This window comes from Haliotis rufescens, unplaced genomic scaffold (genome assembly GCF_023055435.1).
Source record: "Haliotis rufescens isolate VD_foot unplaced genomic scaffold, xgHalRufe1.0.p SCAF_6, whole genome shotgun sequence".
In the NCBI taxonomy this organism is placed as follows: domain Eukaryota; kingdom Metazoa; phylum Mollusca; class Gastropoda; order Lepetellida; family Haliotidae; genus Haliotis; species Haliotis rufescens.
This window is the reverse complement of record NW_025964334.1, coordinates 5,948,313-5,970,392: the sequence shown is the minus strand read 5'-3', so window position 1 is coordinate 5,970,392 and position 22,080 is coordinate 5,948,313. Positions and strand designations below refer to the sequence as shown.

The 22,080-nt window shown below is 40.0% G+C and overlaps 1 protein-coding gene across 7 annotated transcripts in view; it reads right to left on the bottom strand.

The window, feature by feature from the left end:
* LOC124148803 (ankyrin repeat and sterile alpha motif domain-containing protein 1B-like) overlaps nt 1-22,080 on the bottom strand; it is a 209,610-nt gene that overhangs the window by 47,509 nt on the left and 140,021 nt on the right. For 4 of the 7 annotated variants that reach the window (XM_048386144.1, XM_048386145.1, XM_048386147.1 and 1 more), the window contains 6 exons: nt 7,787-8,070; nt 5,211-5,334; nt 3,196-3,299; nt 2,804-2,930; nt 1,421-1,557; nt 524-619 (listed from right to left, as the gene is read on the bottom strand). In XM_048386144.1, coding sequence (XP_048242101.1) covers nt 524-619; nt 1,421-1,557; nt 2,804-2,930; nt 3,196-3,299; nt 5,211-5,334; nt 7,787-8,070 — 872 coding nt within the window. Of the gene's footprint in view, nt 1-523; nt 620-1,420; nt 1,558-2,803; nt 2,931-3,195; nt 3,300-5,210; nt 5,335-6,481; nt 6,579-7,786; nt 8,071-22,080 lie in introns of all 7 variants that reach the window. The other 3 variants (XM_048386148.1, XM_048386146.1, XM_048386149.1) reach the window with 3 other exon arrangements.

Genomic DNA, 22,080 nt, shown 5'->3' with positions numbered 1-22,080 from the left:
GCACCCTGTTCCACAAAGTGGTCATAACACACAAGTCTATATGTTAAAGTATGGGAGTTACGATCATCTTCGTGCTACAACTGTCCTAAGTCTATGTTAAAGTATGGGAGTTACGATCATCTTCGTGCTACAACTGTCCTAAGTCTATGTTAAAGTATTGGAGTTACGATCATCTTAGTGCTACAACTGTCCTAAGTCTATGTTAAAGTATGGGAGTTACGATCATCTTAGTACTACAACTGTCCTAAGTCTATGTTAAAGTAGGGGAGTTACGATCATCTTAGTACTACAACTGTCCTAAGTCTATGTTAAAGTAGGGGAGTTATGATCATCTTAGTACTACAACCTTCCTAAGTCTGTGTTAAAGTAGGGGAGTTACAATCATCTTAGTGCAACAACTGTCGTAAGTCTATGTTAAAGTAGGGGAGTTACGATCATCTTAGTGCAACAACTGTCGTAAGTCTATGTTAAACTACGGGAGTTACAATCATCTTAGTACTACGATCGTTGTAAGGTGACTTACAGGACTACTTGAAGAGTTGATCCGCTCCGGGGCAGGGCGGTCTCCTAATGACGCTAGTATTCGCTTCCTATGCCCTATAGATGTTATATCTAATACCTGAAACACAAAACAACATAGATGTATCACATGTACCAGAAACGAAATATAGTAAAACGGACTGTAGGCACAGCAATTGTGATTCTGTCAACATCTGAACCCCTAGTTGAGGCTGATGATGTGAAATCATCTTCCTGTATTTTGACACAACAGAGGTAACTACGTCCAATGTCTGATCACAAAATGCTCAATTCTTTGTTTGCATGTTGTTCAGTGCTTCACTCAGCAATGTTCCAGCAGTATGATAGGGGCTGTAAATAATCGGGACTGGACCAGACAATCCCGTGATTGATATTGGGGTATTGTGACACACAGTCAACACTGTTTGTTTGTTTAATGCCACACTCAGCAATATTCCAGCCATGACGGTGGTCTGTATATAATCAAGTCTGGACCAGACAAACCAGTTATTGACATAATGAGCATCGATCCACGCAATTGGGATACAATGACATGCATCAACCAAGTCGGCGAACCTAACCACCCAATCCCGTTAGTCGCCTTTTACGACAAGCATAGTTGCCTTTTACAGCAAGCATGGGTTACTGAAGACCTATTCTTACCCAGATCTTCACGGGTTTCAACCACGTCACCAAGCCTAACCACCCCATCAATGAAATCGCCTCAAACAACAAGCTCAGGTTGGTGGGGTTCACAGGCTCCAGAAAGTTTCATGGACGTGTAACTATACATAGGAACATGATGTCTGAAGAATGAAAATGGTGATTTCAGGACTGAGTCTACTTTAAGTCCCTGGTCAATGATGCACACATAAAATCCCAGCAACACCGACATACTTACACTTGTTAATTCTAACTCCCACACTTTGACAACACGCTCCATGGTGTCGTATCTATGATTAGTGAATGTATCTAAATACTGTTCCAACCGCAATGACTTCAGCCATTCTTCAACTGATGGGGGAAGCTTTGCTTGATCTGAAAAGAGCACTTACAGTGAGGAGGAAGTCAAGGAATAGATACATGACCTCTACCGCCCTACATCACCACCTGTTTGACAAGGCAGGAAGAGTTACCTCCACTCAGGGATGTCTGGAAACAGTTGTGTATGTCCACAGACACCACGATAATGATGGGCTTTTACAAACCAGGAATGTGGGAAATGGACCCAGACCTCTGATATCTAAGAATGGTTGAACCATTAATTCTATCCCATTTCAGTGGATATCACACTATGTTTCATCCATATTTACATGAGGCAAGATTAACGCTTACAGAAATTCATTATTATGAAGCTTATAAAGATAACATTGTCTTAATTGTTTCATTTGGTATGATCAAGTATCATAACAAAGGTTGGTTGGTTGGTTTGTTGTTTTACGCCGCACTCACCAATATTCCAGCAAAATGATGGCGGTCTGTACATATTCAAGTCTGGACCAGACAATCCAGTGATTGATATCATAAGCATCGATCCACACAATTGGGATCGACAACATGCTTCAAACGAAGTCAGAGAGCCTGACCACCCGATCCCATTTGTCGCCTCTTACGACAAGCATAGTCGCCTTTTACGGCAAGCATGGGTTGCTGAAGACCTCTTCTACCCCGGATCTTCACGGGTCACACACAGAGAGGCCTTCACATGAGATTTGCAAAGACAATAATCAGCTGCAAGCACTCATTATATCACTAGCCCTTACATGACGCTTACAGCGAATAGTGGTTCAGTAGTTAGACGTAAAACTTAATGATTTTGCATTTTGGTTGGTAACATCTGAGACCTGCATCTATTCAGACTATCCTCCAACATTAAACTGACCTGCCGTGATATAAATGGAATTCAATTACATGATGCATTAAACTCACTCACTCACTGCACTGTCACACATAATTGAAGACAACATCATCAATTGTTCATGATGTCACAAACAATCTTATGTGATGTCATTCCAACAACAGGCAAACTGAGCTTATGTCTCCAAATTGAATCAGGAGACACCCATTCTTCCACATGTTTCAGAAAAAAGACTGTGGGTAATAAACATATAGAACAACCAAATCGCAACTCGGAGAAAGCATGTTTCTGTGTTTTACAATGTTGAAAGTCACTTGCCAAAGCCTGGAACTTACAAAATGACTTCCCCCTGGGCATAATCCATAACTGCTTATCAAATTGGTTATTTTCTATAGGGTTATGTGTGGGCCTGGGTGATGATCTTACCTCTCAGTGACCTACCTATTGGTTCTAGTTTAGGTAAGGAAACGGCTGCCTTCAGCAGCTTTGTCCGGTGCTCTGTGTCTGTGATACCGATGCTCTCAAGGTCCTGCTCCTCCATCACCTTGCCCCCCTGGAACGCAAGGCGAGGTTTACAACACAATACTCACACCCCAGTGCCGTGTCATTTAACACAACACTCCCACCACAGTGCAGTGTCATTTAACACAACACTCCCACCACAGTGCTACTACTACTACTACTACTACTGCTACAGCTACTTTCAACACTCCCACCACAGTGCCGTGTCATTTAACACAACACTCCCACCACAGTGCTACTACTACTACTACTACTGCTACAGCTACTTTCATGGTTACTTCAACAGCTATACTCACAAGGAAGTCTGTATCGTCAAAGCCGTTAGCAACCAGTGTGTTCTCGTACTGTCCCAGGCCTAGCATCTCCAGCCACTCCCCGACACTCTGTATCTTGTTGGAGGCTGGAACACGCCACATGTCACATGTCACATCATGTCACATCAGGTCACATCATGTCACATCATGTCACACGACACATCACACATAACATTAACCCATTACACAAAGGATTGTCACATTACATAACATTATTTGTCTACTGCTTAATTTCATAGATGTTAAATTTTGAAAATATTTTTAAAATTCTGGATATTTACCATTTTAGGTCATGTTGACATATAACACCAACGGACAAAGACCTCTCAAAAGACTGAGTACCCTATCGGTATATAGAATAGACAAGTGTGACACACTAATTTCATTTGTGGAGAAATCTACACTAAGATTACTGCATCCCTTATAAATGTAACACATCATCTCGAATGGATGGATGGATGAGTGAGTGAGTATGGTTTTACGCCGCTTTTAGCAATATTCCAGCAATATCACGGCAGGGGACACCACAAATGGGCTTCACACATTGTACCCATGTCAGGAATCGAACCCGGGTCTTCGGTGTGACGAGCGAACGCTTTAACCACTAGGCTACCCGACCGCCCCTGGATGGATGGATGGATGGATGGATGGATGGATGGATGGATGGGTAGGTATGGATGGATGGATGGATGGATGGATGGGTAGGTAGGGAGGGATGGATGGATGGATGGATGGGTAGGTATGGATGGATGGATGGATGGATGGATGGGTAGGTAGGGAGGGAGGGATGGGGAGGGAAGGAGGATGAATGAATGAATGAATGAATGAATGAATGAATGAATGGAGCAAGCATGGTATCAGATTTATCATTTCTTGGAGCAAGGTAATTGGAGCAAGTTGTGCCCATGTTGAGACTACTGTGCTACTTTCCTTTCAACTCGAGTTATCTTTTGAAAGGTCTTACATATAACAACCAAAACCAATAAAACTCAAAAGAACATACAAATAAATGACAGAAGTGTACAAACATACTTTCATCCTCATAATCCGAAACTATTCCAGGTGATAGAAAACAATTTGATTAGTAAACAACATTAAGGATGTGTAAATTGATACTTTAAAGGTAATGTTTCCCCAAATATATTGATATACCAGTTGAGAGGATATTTCACAAATCATTTAATTATCATTATACAATGTCTTCATATTCTTCTTTTCTTCCACATATTTTCTATGTCCAGACTTTTTCCAAAATATTAAATTTCAATCAGGGCATGTACTTGTAATGGAGACCCAATACACCAACATATTTCCAGAAGATAATGTTCTTTAAGAAAGATAAAGTTCCCTTCTGAAACTAGCATGCACCTAGAGAGGGACTACACAAGAGGCTACATGATGCTTGTACACTGACCAGTATCACAAACATCCAAACTCATGACCATACCCTGAGCTTAGCAATCATCCTGAAAAATCCTTCAAGGCCAATATGTCACCAGTGACATGTGAAACCTGACCTCTTTTTTTCAGATGGTTTCAAATATGCCACTACATTTGATTCCCTAAAGATAATAATACACTTGAAATTGAGAAAGATATATTTTTTCATATCTAAATATTCTTTCATGGCATCACTGCCCTTCTGGTTAATCCATGTAGTTTCTGTCCCCAATACCCAATCAATTCTCCCGAGCATTATAAGCAATAATTACTTGACTTTTAAATAAGGTTTACTTCCTTCTTTAATTTCAACTTGTGAATTATTTCATTATTATTTAATTACAGAATTTATTTTGGCTAAAGAAAGGATGATTCACTTTTTATAAATTTCCCTGATAAACATCTGATATAAAAGATAAGGCACCAATATTAATTAGCAAACACCATGAAAACAAAAACTCAAAGTCAAACCAGGAGTCAAACGAAAATCAAACCACCATGACGACATGCTTGGGTCATGCACATAACGATGTATGAAAATGGAGTAATGAACATACGTTTTTGAGATTTGGGCGCGAGGTGTGTACCTGCCAATAACCGTGCAAAGTCCGCCTCGTACTCGCGTACAAACACGGACTCTCGAGCCATGCCCACCCCGAACTCAGCCAACGTGGCGGCGATCTAGAACAGCACAAGGCGGGTCAAGAGAGATGGGAGCATGTGGGGAAAGAGAAACAAGAGATTAAGGGAAAGACAAGAGAAAGAGTTAGTTCTGTCTCCTCATAAACCTGTCCTAGTTCGTCAGATAACTCCTAGAAAAAGAATTATACTTGGAAATGTCTTGTTTATAGCACTGAACACCCCAGTAGGCACCAAGTCTGATCAAGTCCGTCACAGACAACTCATATTCTGAAATGTCTTATAGAATAATCATAGTGAGTAAGTGAGTATGGTTTTATGCCACTTTTGGCAATATTCCAGCAATATCATGGAGGGGGACACCAGAAATGGGCATCACACTTTGAGCCCATGTGGGGAGTCGAACCCGTCCCATGGCTTGACAAGCGAATGTTTTAACCACTTACCACCCACTAACCACTTAAACCTTACCGCCCCAAGAAAAATTATAAAACTTGTCCATTAAAGAACAATATGGGTGATTTGTCCAGTCACCAGTAACACGTTGTTACATTCAAGTCATATATTATTCTTCTTCATTTTTTTTCATTTTGTGAAGGTTTTCATGAAAACATTCATCCCGAAACAACAAAATGATTTAAAATCATAAGCTTTAGAATTTACACTTGAGTAAATCACATTCAATACAGAAATGGAAAATAGACCCAAGACATATTTATTGTCACGCTTAAAGCTTTTTGTTTCTGTACGTCATAAAAGGGTTAAATTCTTAATCTTTCTAGAAATTGTGAATTTTATGGTGCTTCAGATCTTCCTTAAGTCCGAGTTACCTCCCTTTGACTAGAGACAGGAAGAGAGAGTCAGTCCGTATTTATATCAGCTGAGATCATTATTCCAGCATGACTAATTTGCTAAATATGCAATCACATGCGAGGTATCATTCACACTAAGATCATATTCATTATGCACACAAAGAAAGATAGCTAGATCTAGAAATTCAAAATGCATTAATAGAGACAGCTCATCAAATATGCCATATATTCTGGAAAAAAATATGAGATTAATCGTGCATAGCAGTCATCCATGGGCTATCTATCATGCAGACTGTAACATGGATTAATAATTTCCGTTATTTATCTCATGCAGCGGGGAGTTGCCATGGATATTCATCCAATACGCTTCCTTGTACCTCTCTCGGAGAGGAGTTTCTCCATGTGGGCCTCAAATATTGTGAAATCGGCGTAGAGGCTGAAACGCCCCCCATAACTGGACACGATCGCTGCTATCTGAAGATTGAAAATGTACCCACAAATCTCAATCATTTTCATCACTCCTCTGCTTGTCAGCTTTATATCAAATAATTGCTTCACTTTTTAACCAATGGCTGTGTGAGAGGGCAGTTATCGCCGACTGACCTAAATTCAAATCTTCAAATTGACCGTCTTTACAGATTATGTAAATGATAAATTATAACCACCTTGAACAGTCTTCACTATAGTCTGCATCAAACTAGTCTTGAACAAGAATTTGATTGTATGACTTGTGCACGAAAATTGAATATTGATTCAATTTTTTTCAAACTGGAACCTCTCTTGTGGATAACTGCTGCACATGGTCGACAGAAAGTACAAACAAAGAAATTCACTTTAAATCTTAAAACGATTATCGCATACACTTCTTACATATATGATAAACGGCAGCTGCAACTGAAAGTGCATATCTGACTTACTAGTTCAACGGAAAGACAAACACTAAATACATGACATATAAAGCACTTAAATAGCACAGCCTCCTTATGAATGTCAAATTCACAATAAAGACTCGACAGACACACACACCAGCTTTATGCAGTTTGGTAAGGAAAAAGTGAGCGAGCGAGTGAGTGAGTATGTATTTACGCCGCTTTTAGCAATCTTCCAGCAATAGGAACAGGGAACACCAGAAATGGGCTTCACACATTGTACCCATGTCGGGAATCAAACCCGAGCTTTAACCACTAGGCTACCTGACCGCCCAGGTAAGGACACAGACTGGATTTATACGCCAGAATGATAACAGATGGACAGACAGACAGACTGCGTTCAGGGGTAGATAACTCCAGCTAGTCAATGATTCATATCTGACAAGCGGCTTATGTATCATCAGAATCTTGGGGGGATCATATAAGTCCTGTTTACTTTTTTGGACTTATCACCGTACAGTGCAATATTCCAGCTATATGACAGTGGCATGTAAATAATCAAGTCTTAAGACAAACCAGTGATTGATATTATGAGCATCGATCCACACCATCAGAGCAGGAAGACACGCAATCAATCAAGTCACCGAGCCCGACCCCCTTATACAGTAAATCACGTTTTACAGCCAGCACAGTTTGTGTGTTTAAAGCCACGCTCTGTAATATTCCAGCAATATGACTGCCATTTGTAAATAATCAAGTCTAGACCAGAAAATACAGTGATTAAATACCAGCTGAAGCAACAGTGTATCTTACATTTGCCCATTCCTCACTCTCGTCTATATTGCCGTCATCCCCACTCTTGTGGCCGTTGGTGTTCTCAGCAGCAGCGTTATTTTTCAAGGCATCGTCGAGGCCAGCGAGAACCGCATCAGCGTCGATGTTGTCCTTGTCCTCCTCCTTCTCCATGACCGTGTCAAAGCTGAGGAAGGATGACGGGGTGGACTGACGTTTTGTCTTGATCTGCCGAACTACGTCACTTTCACATATTTGGGACACCACATTTCGTGGCCCTCCAGGCGTGGATCCCCGCAACAGACCTGAAACAAAGAATTTTAACATCAGAAAAAATAAACAAAAAATACGAATCAACTATAAAATAATGAAATAAAAGTCACCCATAAAAAAATAAAATTGGTGAAAAAAAAAGATTCACGTTAAATTCCAAAAGGACACAATTTGAATCCATTGCAAAAAGTGAGTAAGTGAGTGAGTGTGTTGGGTTTAACGCCGCTTTTAACATTATTCCAGTTACATCACGGCGGCTTAATGTGGAAAGAAAGCCTGAAGTGATGCAGGTCTCAGATGTTTACCCCTTCGGTGAAACCCACGAGCACGGGTATGGTGCTGACAAACCTAGAAACATAATCGGGGCAGCATTACAAAAAGCCATACATCATAAAATATATTTTAAGTGAACGATTAACACACACAAATGTAGGAAAGAGTGAATGTCTTTCACATACCACAGGCTCTGCTGAACAGACAGTGACAGGAGAAGCAATACATGTATACACAAATATTCAATACTGTAACTATAATCTCCGATGAAGAGTCCCGACCAAACACTCATTAGAGTACTGCCCTCAAGTAGAGGCAGGGAGATCGGGTGTACAGCAGGGAGCTGTATCTCTTTACACCTCACAATACAAGCCTTGACCGTAGGCCCATGTCGGCTTGTAAACAGTCTCATCCCTGTACATTCATGATGACATCATCAGTTGTGTGATCTATCTGACTGGCACCTTGGACCATTCTCGTACAGCAGGCTGATAAATATCTTACAAAGAATAACATTTGCGAAAAGAAATGTCATTGGGTCCATAGCTATTAAATATTATGAAAGTTATGTTAACTGATATTCTTGAAATATTCAGTGCAGTGTTCAAAGTTAAGGAGTTGTGCAGGTTGGAGCCAAAAGCATTAAAGAGAAGTTCACTTAGCCTTGCTCCAGTCTGTACTGATTGATAAGTCCATGATGAATAGTAATTCTATCCTCATTATTAGCAAGTCCAGATAAGTGGACAGTACAAGGATGCCAGTCTTTTTTAGAGACAAGATATTACTTAGCATGTGGCCCTGCTAGCCTTGCTTAAGTCTGCTCTGAATGATAAGTCCACAGATGTTTTGTAATTCAATCCTCATGATAAGCAAGTCCAGATAAGCGGACAGTACAAGGATGCAAGTCTTTTATTGGGACTTGTTCTTATTAATTATAAAATCTAGGAATTATGATTCAAACTAACAATCATTGCCTTAGAGATTTGTGCAAGCCAAAAGGACTGCCTACATTACTGTAAGATGAAGGTTATGACAAGGACTCCTTGACTATCATGCACAGTTTGGGTTCTTTCATTCAACAATTGGCACTGTTACTATAGTGTTAGCCTGTTGTGATGTTTAATCTCAATATCAGTGTTCACTACGGCTGCAACGAATACACTGTGAGGCGAATACGATTCATATCACGAATATAGGGTAACAAATACGAATATTAATTCACAATTACAATAACAAGTCAGCAATTTATGTATTATTTATTATATTCAGTGAAACAATAACATAAATTATTTGACATGGTTTGTTAATTATTAATAAATAATTTATACATTTATATACTGCACTTATCCAGGTACTAGTATCTGCTCAAATGCGACAATGACAAGTGACAACAATACTGTCAAATTAAATATTATTAGAGTGTTGTCATTGAAAGAAATCTATGCATATAATATGTTGTTATGGATATTTTTAAGTACAGGGTATGTAAATATACCTGATAGCATCTTCATAAATATTCGATTCTAGTGGCCATGAATAACGAATTCAATTCATGAATGGATACGTTTCGATTCACCGAATACGCGAGTGAATCGTAACAGCCCTAGTGTTCACATTTTGTTACGAAGGCTGCTTCTTGTGATGATCCTAGGACATAAGTGGTACATGCTCATTAGGGCTGGGACGAGTCCAAATTTACTACCCGGTACTCACCCCTCAGAGCTCCAGATAACTTTTGGAGCAATTCAGTTTTTACTCTAGGATTTTAATTGGGTTATAACATTTTTCATTGGGTAACCAATACTATTTCACTCCTTCAATTATCACTCTATTGGGTTTATCCCCAAATTAGTGAACATTTTAAGATTTAAAAAAAAATGAAATAATGTTTTAAATGTATATAACTGTTCTAATTATATAGGCTCGACTCAGAAAGTAAATTAACTCCTAATTGTGTTTCAGAAATTAGCTCTGTTGTACGCATGCTGAAAAAGCTTCATTGGGTATTTACGAGTGAGTTTTTTACGCAAATATGCAGCTTATCTGCAGCTCTGCCCCCCTATTACCCGACCCTACCCGGGTACCCAGTGTAGGTCTCAAGAGATTGGTACAAAATGTCTGATTGGGACACGTTTGACCGGACTCCTGTCAAAATGTATTTAGATACATGTATAAACCGATCTGGTCATGCATACACTGAAGCTGACTTTATCTTTACGCAAACATATAAAGTCAGAAAGAAACCTGAAACCTAGAGTGTAACCATAGAGTTCAAGATATTGTTTTAAATTAAACAATATATAATGACGTGACTTACCACGGGTCCTACTCAGTACCCATCCGACCCGAGTACCCAAGTTACCCATCCCAGCCCTAGTGCTCATCCACGACCTATAAAGCGAAATTCTTATCAAACATGTCACATCTGTACACAAACAACCTCAAATAGAACCAAGTGTTGTTACTGTGTTGGATGAGTGAGTGGGTTGAGTTCTCGGATATAACAGTCCACATAACCTGCACCCTGGTAGTGAAGCCTCAGACCCGTGAAGATTCCGGGGTAGAATAGGTCTGCAGCAACCCATGCTTGCTGTAAAAGGTGACTATGCTTGTCGTAAAAGGCGACTAACAGGATCGGGTGGTCAGGCTTGCTGACTTGGTTGATGCATGTCATCGATCCCAATTGCGTGGATCGATGCTCATGACATTAATTACTGGATTGTCTGGTCCAGACTCGATTATTTACAGACCGCCGTCATATAGCTGGAATATTGCTGAGTGCTGTGTTAAACAACAAACCAACAAACCAACTGAAGCCTCACATGGTCCACCACTGGGTTGAACAGGAAAAAACTGAATTACGAACAGGATGCCATGACAGAGAACGACCTATGACAACACTATTCCATGCAAGTCCATTGCATCTTACTCCCTCCCTACTCCCTCGGTAACTCCACCCTAACTCCTGTGTAGAACGACCTGTGTAGAACGACCTATGACAACACTATTCCATGCAAGTCCACTAGCTCCCTCCCCACGCCCACACCTACTCCACCCTAACTCTACCTGACTACCTCAGTACACTGTATCCAGCTGCCCAGTCCTCCGCAGCTTCACTCCCAGTGGGACACTCTGACACTCAGTGGGACACTCTGACACCCAGTGGGACACTCTGACAGACTCGTAATCCTATCTTCATGTTCACCTCATTCATGGAACTGAGCTTGAATAAAAAGCTCCAGCCCTACCAGCTGTTGCTATCTGAGATATCTCTCTCACAAGTCCTATCACTGCTCCCCACATCACTCACACTCCGATACTTTCCTGATGAAAGAACCCCCTTGGAATCTAGGGCTGGGGAACTGGTACACGAAGATTTTTAAAAACCAACATGTTCCCATTCACCCGACAGATGACTCATTGTACAAATGCTGGCAGTACTATTTTCTACCATGTTGGTTTGCTTGTTGTTTAACGTCACACCGTGTAGTAGTGGGACGATACACGATCACTGTTTTTACTTCAAGTTCTTACCTTAAACATATTCTTCAATATCTGTCACACCAAACACTAGTTACTTGTGAAATTGAGTCGCGAAAATGTAATTATTTTCATCCTTTGCGCCATACTCGACACTGCCAACTGTAATTGTTAGTGTGCCAGGTATTTGGCCATACTGTCTATGTAAAGATGGCTTACACTTCCTACAGATAAGAGTGAGTGAGTTAGTGAGTTGGGTTTAACGCTGCTTTTAACAGTATTCCAGTTATATCGCGGCGTGTCAGCTTAATATGGGAGGAAAGCCCGAAGTGATGAAAGTCTCAGACATTTACCACTTCGGTGAAACCCACGAGCAGGGGTATGGTGCTGACAAACCTAGAAACATAATCGGAGCGAACTGGGATTCGAACCCACAATCATAGGTTTCTGGCGTACTACAGATAAGAGCACACACAGAATATCATGATACGTATCGTATACAGTTCGTATATCGTCCCAGCCCTTTGTGACATTCCTGCTATATGGTGCTCAGTAAATAGTTTGGACAAGAATAAACAGTTAGTGACATAATACTTAATAGGTAACAATCCACCGTCCCAGGGAAGGTTGACATGCAATTAACCAGCTCACCGAGCCTGACCACCCAATCCCTTAAGTCACCTTGTACTACAAGTTGTAGTCTGTCTTACAGACCCTGATACAAATATGTATCAAATATAGCCCATGCAAGTCTATAATGTTTGGCAAGTCTAGATTACTGCAGTATCTGAAAATGAAGAGAGTCAGTGAGCTCCCTTTTATTATATTTTTATTAAGATAACTGAACAACTGTTTTTTCTGTACGATATGATCATTTCAGAGGCTAGATGTTAGTCTATACAAGTTGCTGGGGACCAATTCTTACCCAGAATCCCCAGGGAGGTTACAATGTAGAGTGTCACTGAGTGCAGTGATTGTCAACCATCCAATATGGCTACTTACAGCTACACGAGCTGCAGCACTCGGGTCAGGATGCAGGAAGAGGACCTTCATGGCTTCCTCCATGCACATGTTCTGTTTCCTTCCTTTTCCACAGAAGAGAGCATGCAAATCACCCTCTCCCTTCGACAACAAGATCTTGTCAGAAGTCAGATTTTATGACCCAAGTCAAATATACCCATAGGTATACACTCAGTTTATATTGAAATATTCACCAGCATACCATCATCTATACTAGGGCAATATTGAAATATTCACCAGCATACCATCATCTAATCCAGGGCAATATTGAAATATTCACCAGCATACCATCATCTACACTAGGGCTATATTGAAAAATTCACCAGCATACCATCATCTAAACCAGGGCAATATTGAAGCATTCATCAGCCTATTATCATCTAAACATGATCATCATGAGCATCAATCAACGCAATTGAGATACGATGACATGCATCAACCAAGTCAGCGAGCCGGACCATCCGATCCCGTTAGTCGCCACTTACGACAAACATAGTCGCCTTTTACGGCAAGCATGGGTTGCTGCAGACCTATTCTACCCTGGATCTTCACGGGTCTCAATAGCCAGGGAATATTGAAGTATGTTCACCAGCCTACCATCATCTATAGCCAGGGAATATTGAAGCATATTCACCACCCTACCATCATCTATAGCCAGGGAATATTGAAGTTTATTCACCACCCTATACACCAGAAAGCTACTCAACCCATCCAAGCCTCTTCCATCCCCACAGTAGCCCTACATCAGCCACAATCTGCATCTCCTCCTCGCTACTTTAACAGCGGTATCTCCTGAACCATCTCTGACATGTTTGTGGTTGGCCGCTACTCTTGTTTTTACATGGTGTAGCTTTCCCCGAGCATCTGTCAAGTCACTTTCCACTACACTTCAGTCCTGTGATCCCCTCCATGATTCCCCTCCACCAGTAACTGCTTCCTCCTGGTCCTGCAGGTCTCCCAACAGGAACATCAAACGAACACATGCTCTCACAGCGCTCCTCCTGGGGGACACACTCAAACATCAGTCTTACATATTAGTCAGGACATCTACTCTTAGTCAATACAGCTAACTGAGTTGAGCTGTTTCTGCATAATTGGTTCAGAACGACAAGTTACATCCCATCCAGCGATCACAAATTATGCTACTTCTGAAAAAGGAGTTCATAGTCCTTCTAGCACTTTAATCTTCTTTGGTAAACAAAATGTTTATTTAAGCTGAAATTATCTAAAGCAGATTTAGAAGAAGAATTAGAATTTTTACAGTTTATCGGTCAATCAAAACATATCAACAACCATCTGATCACCTTAAAGACAACCTGCATGACAACGCCGCCATACCAAAGTCTGGAAATGATAGCTCCTCATACTCTGTTTCTCTGGACTACCAAATTACAGTTAGGAAAATTCTTTTTTCTTTTTGAAGACTCCATATAATGCCAATTTAGAAATATATCTTATTATTTTTTCAGAACAATGCCACCTCCTGTTTTTATTGGGAAAAGAGTCACAGGACACAAAAATAATACTGTCATCATACATACAATTTTTTCTGCAAGGATAATGAATGGCACCAACAAACTCTGTGCAAGAAATACAATGATTGAGTAATAACAAACCCATAAAAAAGTTCAGGATTTGTTCCTATTATCAACAATCAACAGAAGCCCAATAACATGATCTATTTTCATTTCATAGGAAAGACATTCCAGGGTGTGATTTGTTGGAATGATTTGCCATGTGCTGACACCATGAAGGTGTGTCCCGCCAATAATACGCTCTTCAGTCTGACAGAAGACTCACAGCCAAGACCACCAGCCATGTCTGCACTCCATGCCAGAATCACACACAGTAGAAGACTCACCACATGTCTGTCATGCAGATCCTGAGAGAAATATATCCAATACAGCCCATGCAAGTCTATAATGTTTGGCAAGTCTATAATGTTTGGCAAGTCTAGATTACTGCAGTATCAGGAAATGAAGAAACTCTCTGGGCTCCTTTTATTATATTTAATAACAATAATTTAACCAAAAAATTTTTTGTAAAATAAATTCATTTCAGAGACTAGAAGTTAGTCTAACTCACCCCACTCACATGAAGCCCCAGCAATGACAGCCCCAGCAATGACAGCCCCAGCAATGACAACACGTGCTCCTCAGGGGAAGAGTGAGCAGAGAGAGGCATGAAATTGGGGGGGTCAGGAGACTATCACACCATCTATATCAGTGTTAGACCTGAAGCATGACCGTCAAGGGGCCCTTGTCATAACCCCATGTTGAAAGTTGAAGTCGTCAGGGATTGCTTGATCAAATACTTTAGCAGCAAACCTCAAGGACCCCCTTAATTTTGCACCGTGTATATATAAATATATAAATATATAGCTCTGCAGTGTCATGAGACAGTGAAAGTACTATGTCTGAAACTTGTATGTATGTATGTATGTATGTATGTATGTATGTATGTATGTATGTATGTATGTATGTATGTATGTATGTATGTATGTATCTTTTCCTTCTTTGGTAAATAGGCTCTAAATATTTTATGGATATTTATGTAAACTGATGAGTGTATGGACTCTCTGACAAGGCCTCAATAACGGCAATTTCATCGTGGTTGCTGTAAATAACGGTGGGTTGGTGAGAACTGCCGATCAGTTCACACATGACTTCTCTGAATTTAATCTAAACAATATTGAATGAAATTTTGAATATAACTAATAAATACATTACAGACATATGTCTAGATAAACAATGAACAAGTTGACTTGCTGACTTGGTTGATGCATGTCATCGTATCCCAACTGCTTGGATTGATGCTCATGATGTCAATCACTAAATTGTCTTATCCAGACTCGATTATATACAGACTGACGTGATATAGCTGGAATATCGCTGAGTGTGGCATTAAACAAACAAACAAACAAACAAAGCATCATATCACCTCTACACCAGTATGAGCACAGTGCCTTTCCCTGCTAGGTATGGGATATATAGTTTATATCCACAGTCAAACCCAACTCACTCACACCTGCTCCAAGTTTCACATCTCACAAACCTCACCTTATACACTGAAGGCAGATATAATCCATACACACATCCTTCCAAACAAATGTGTCAGAGTAGTTCAATATATAATGCAAGAAGATCTCTCACCATCAGACCAAACAATAAACCCTGTTGCTGAGCAATGTGATATGAGTAGATATGCACAGTAACACAGAAACATGATATAGTTAATTATTCCTTGAACAGAGAAACAAGATATCTTCCCTTACCCTTGTTATCAAATCCCTCTAACAGACGACAGATGTGATTGTGCAAACAAGTATACCTACATAAAAACTGGATCACTGTTGCCTTGCAATCAAACTTCACACGGATGTTCATAAGGTTTCTTTGAAACGTAGTGGACGAATGTGTTTCCCTAAAGACTACTTATCAGTTATCTTTCACAGTGTCTTCCTTTTAGACTTGCACAAGTCTCTAAGGCAAAGATTATTAGTTAAGTCATGAGTTCTAGAATATATAAATGACAATAACAAGTTGTCCCTATAAGAGACTGGTGTCCTTATACTGTCCACATATCTAGACTTGCCTAATATACCGTTTTCGACGTAATAAGCGCCAGGGGCACTCTTAAAATTAGAAATAGGGGGCTCTTGTTAGAATAAAATTTTGGTGAGAAAAAACAACAGAGTTGAATGATCGTAAATTTTGTGGTTTATGCAGAATGCCTGGAATGATACAAAAGAAAAGTATATTTTTCCAGAACTTAATTGCATACAACACATGTGTGCGTATTATACACGAATAAATAAGTCTTGTGTACATTGATCAATCCGAAGGGGTGCTAATTGGGATTGTTCACTAGCCAATATATTAGCTTATTATGTTGAATACGGTAAGGATAGAATTACTGTACACCCATGGACTTATCATACAGTACAGCCTTGGAGCAAGGCTATCTTCCTGTGAACTAGTCTTGTTCCTTCAATGATTTATCTGTGATCAGTTTTCACATTCAGGAATAACAAAATATTGTTAAACTGGAAAATTGAAAATCGATTACTTTTTGTATGTCAAACATCTGTGATCTGATATTCTGATAAAGTAATATAAAAATACATCCTTTTCCTTACCACGTGTTCAATGAGATTAAAATAAATAATTTGATTAATTTGCTTTAAAAGGTCTTAAATCTTTCAAACAATCCTACAAGCCTGTTATTGATTTTAATCATGGCAACAACTCATAGCAAACATAATATTTACACATCCTGACAACTACTTATTAATATAAGGACAGATGGATATTCTCGCTTTTCACAGCCCTCATCTTATATGACTAAGCAAAGAAACACAGGGTCTATTTTGAGAACAATTCCGAAAAAACTTTAACTAAAACTGCTATCTCCCAGAATGTTTTTCAAAAAACACATTTTAAAGATCAAGCTCTGATAAAAAACAAGAAATGTGCAGATTTTGGGTGGAGGCCAGAATTAAGTTCGCCTCCCTGCCGATCCTGGCATAAGGGGGAGCCACCTAAAGCAGCCTGATGTAACGCATCCCTGCTCAGCTTCAGGACCTTTCATGCTCTGGTAGTGCAACACGTGCAGACATAACATCTTGCTCATTCATCGGATAAAAAGCTCACAGCGCCACCAGAATAGCCGAAGGCTGGAACTTAGCGCCAGATCAGCAAAAACACAATACCATGTTGAATGGTGATCTCCTTTCACATTCTTGTTTTGGGTTTGGGAACAGTTGTAAGAAAGCTTGCCAGACATAATCAGGTTATGAGGAATGGGAAATGGGTCTCTATGTTGAAGAAAGTGCAAACCTTGCTCAGAGATGACAAATGGAACTGTCTCAGTAGAGCACTTGGCTCTAATTGGCATTTACTGCAAAATATCCAAATAATATGGGCAAGATTTGCACTTTTATCTCAGGTACCAGAATATAGGCCATGATAAAACAGAAATACTGAAACACCCCAACTGACTCACTCACTCAATATACACCAGACTAAACTGAAAAAACCATAAATGCATGTTCATGACGCCTTGCCAAACATACCTCCAACCTAGTCTCCTGCCAAGCGTGATTGGTTTGTTGTTTAACGCCGCACTCAGCAATATTCCAGCTATATGACAGTGGTCTGTAAATAATCGAGTTTGGACCAGACAATCCAGTGATTAATATCATGAGCATCGATCCACGCAATTGGGATACAAGTCAGCAAGCCTGACCACCCGGTCCCGTTAGTTGCTTCTTACGACAAGCATAGTCGCCTTTTACGGCAAGCATGGGTTGCTGAAGACCTATACTACCCTGGATCTTCACGGGTCCCTACCAAGTGACGCACTGAACAGCGTCATGCTGTCAGGACTAGCTTTGTGTGCCTATACCTGGAGCATTACCTAATGTATCACAACGAAGTGCATCTTCCCGAGGCAAGGGAATTAACTGATTATAAAAGTCTAGTTTCCACCCTTGCCGAACTAGGCTGGTTTTATGGAGTTACATTTTGGCTGGACTAACGAGTCTATGCATAGTCCAATCAAATTCGCACAATGAAATCGAAATTTGGTTCGTAAACTGTCATGCAGATTTTGGTCGATTTCAGGATTTGCCAAGCATGTGCACCACCAACTTGTCAGCAGATATTTTCCAAATCTTTTCATGTTTTTAATCAAGTTGCTCATGTGATTTGATGCATTTCGGGATGTTAGACCCGTTTAATCCCAACATTGATCTTGATTATCGATCAGATCGTCTTGACTGGGCGCCGCCATTTTGTTTGAAGCAAATACAAGTTATACGAGAGGTGGAATCTGATTGTCAATAGGAGAGGCATAGAAGGGACATAACTGATAATAGCCACTGGTGACGCTACTATCAAGCCCAGGAATTACAGCCTAGTTCTGCAAGGGTGGAAACTGGACTTTAAAAGTCAGTTAACTCTCTTGCCTCGGGAAGATGAACAAAGTGGAGCCATACAGCACTATCACAGTAGGAACTTAAAAAACTGTCCAAAGATCTAAAGACAGGGAGTAGTACATTGATCTTTCATCCTTGCAAGAGAAGGAGGGAAACTGACAGGAGAACAGATTATCGGGATGAAGGTACAGTTACGAGAAAAAAAGGTACTTCACAAGACTTCATCCCTTATCTGTCACAGCTCAGCCAAGTTCCTTGAGAAACCTATCAGAGTCTATGGTGAACAGTTCACTGGAATGGCACTTTTAACTTTCACTAAGGCCCATGTAGGCATCTGTGTAATTATCAACATACCGTATATCCTCTAATAAGCATCAGTGCTTTAATAGGTGCTGGAGCTTTAATAAGCACTAGCTTCCCTAAAGAGCTGGGGATGAATCAGTGTAAAACCCAATAAGCACCATGATTCTAATAACTACCAGGTCTCTAATAAGTGCCGGAAATGTTAGGGCGTAAAATTATGCTGTTTATCAATTTATTTGTGGCTGTAGCTGATGCAACACTATAGTTGAAATATTAAGCACTTGGGGTGAAATGATACAGCAAGGTCATGATACAATATGTATAACAATACACAGGTCATGATACAATATGTATAACAATACACAGGTCATGATACAATATGTATAACAATACACAGGTCACGATACAATATGTATAACAATACACAGGTCATGATACAATATGTATAACAATACACAGGTCATGATACAATATGTATAACAATACACAGGTCACGATACAATATGTATAACAATACACAGGTCACGATACAATATGTATAACAATACACAGGTCACGATACATACTGAGATATGCATATTTGTGCCAAATCACATGAAAACTCCTTGACAATAAATATTGCAGAGCAGGCTCAAAAGGAAAAGCAATCTGAAGACACATGTTCGTAGTGGCTATTAATAATAGTGAACTTGAAACGTTAATTACAACACATTTTGCTACATCTGACTGACAAAAATGCCAGGGGTCATTTAACAAGTAGTAAGTAATTTATTTCAGCAAGTGTATCGTCTTGTATGGATACAAAAAAAATGTATTGTGTATCATATCGTTGCATGAAAACTCACGCTGCACATGTGCACCGTTTCAACCCTATAGTGAGTGAGTGAGTTGGGTTTAACGCTGCTTTTAACAGTATTCCAGTTATATTGCGGCGTGTCAGCTTAATGTGGGAGGAAAGCCCGAAGTGATGCAGGTCTAAGTAATTTACCACTCCGGTGAAACCCACGAGCAAAGGTACAGTGCTGACAAACCTAGAAACATAATTGGGGCGAACCAGGATTCGAACCCACAATCATAGGTTTCTGGCATGCCCAAGGAACGCAACTCTGCACAGCGAATCGCGGTGCCTTAGACGACTGGGCCACCCGTGCCCCCTTCAACGCTATAAAGCCTCAGGTCTCCATTCACTGCCAGGCATTATCATCACGTGAGAGCCTTTACCTTGCTACGTATTACTGCCCTGTCTTGAAGAGACTCGAGGAGCTGGTTCAGGTTCGTGCTAACTCTGCTTCCCAAATGTATAGTAACTCCGATATTGCATGACGATAACACATCACTGCGATCAGCGGCAGTGAAACTGAATGAGAAATGTTGAAGAACCACAACACAGAAACTCCTGAAAATAACGCCATCTTTGTCTCTGCACTCAAAATTGACTTAGTTTTAGATACAACCTGCTTTCACTTCTGTTCTAACAATCTGGTAACACCCGCCCTATAATACTCCTCTGACATCACTTTGTCGACAGCTAGCTGAACCAACAGTGTATTTTACAGTGACTATGTCGGCAATGATAACATGTCTCTCATCTGACAGTCAGCCCAGCCTATGGAGATGATAGAAGAAAATAACTCCACATCCCCAAACTTCCAAAAAGAATATGAAGATAAAGAACTCTTGCTGAAACACAAATAAGTCGAGACACTTTATATTAATTAGTGAGTGAGTGAGTGAGTATGTCTTTGCGCCGCTTTTAGCAATATTCCAGCAATATCACGGCGGGGGTCACCAGAAATGGGCTTCACACATTGTACCCATGTCGGGAATCGAACCCGGATCTTCGGTGTGACGAGCAAACGCTTTGAACAAATAAATTAACAATTTTAAAAAACAACAAGAGTTTGCCACTAACGTGACTATATCCCCCGCCCTTGTTGCTGAATTTATGACATAATTAAATCTAAACAAACCTTAACCTTTTTTAACCGAGGTGGAACTTGTCATGGAAAATTGTAAAAAAAAGAAGAGTTTGGAACCTAAGTCCATCTTACTGCCATGGAAACGTAAAAAAATAAAAATTCTTAAAAGAATCATCTGCTGAATTACAATTAAATGATAATTTCCTTACAGACTTATGCAAGTCTAGTATGACGGCAACAACGGGGTGTGTATTTAAGCTCCTCAATCATGAAGTCTATGTCTGATGTCGTTACTTTGCAGCAACTTCTAGCATCTCAGAGTACCCAACTCAAAATATTTTTATTTTTTTATCAGATTCCTTATTTTGATACAATTTCACCAAAGCGGTAAACGTCTGACACCTGCATCACATAGGGTTTCCTTTCACATCAAGCTGACATGCCATGATATAACTGGAATACTGTTCAAAGCAGGAGTTAAACCAAACTCATTCACTCACGATTTTGTAGCCTTGCTCCAAGGCTGTACAGAAGGAAAAGTCCATGGATGTGTAGTCATCCTATCCACACAATAGTCAAGTCTAGATATGTGGACTTCAGTCTCTTGTAGGACAACTTGTTCATATTGTTTACATAATCTAGAAATTATTACTTAAACTAATAATTATTGTCTTTGAGACTTGTACAAGTCTAACAAATAAAAGACTCCAAAGTTTGTGGAAAATGGATGGTAATTCTAGATATGTGGACACTTGGACTCCAGTCTCTTATAGGGACAACTTGTTATTATTTACATAAACTAGAAATTATAACTTAAACCAATAATTATTGCCTAAGAGACTTGTGCAAGACTAACTATTTTGATACATCCAAAGACTTAAAGGCAAGTGCACAAAGTGACCTTCACCCCAGTGCCTGATACTGATGACATCAAGGGATGTCGTTGTGACCTAGTTCTGTGCAGTCTGTCACTGAACCTGAAGACACCCCTTCATCCTCGGTGCTTGTCTAGCTGGGAGCACTTACCATTTGTTCCATGCCATTACACTTCCACGTGGTATCTGGTAGCAGCTAACACCAAACTCTAACAAACAAATTAGCGTTATTTT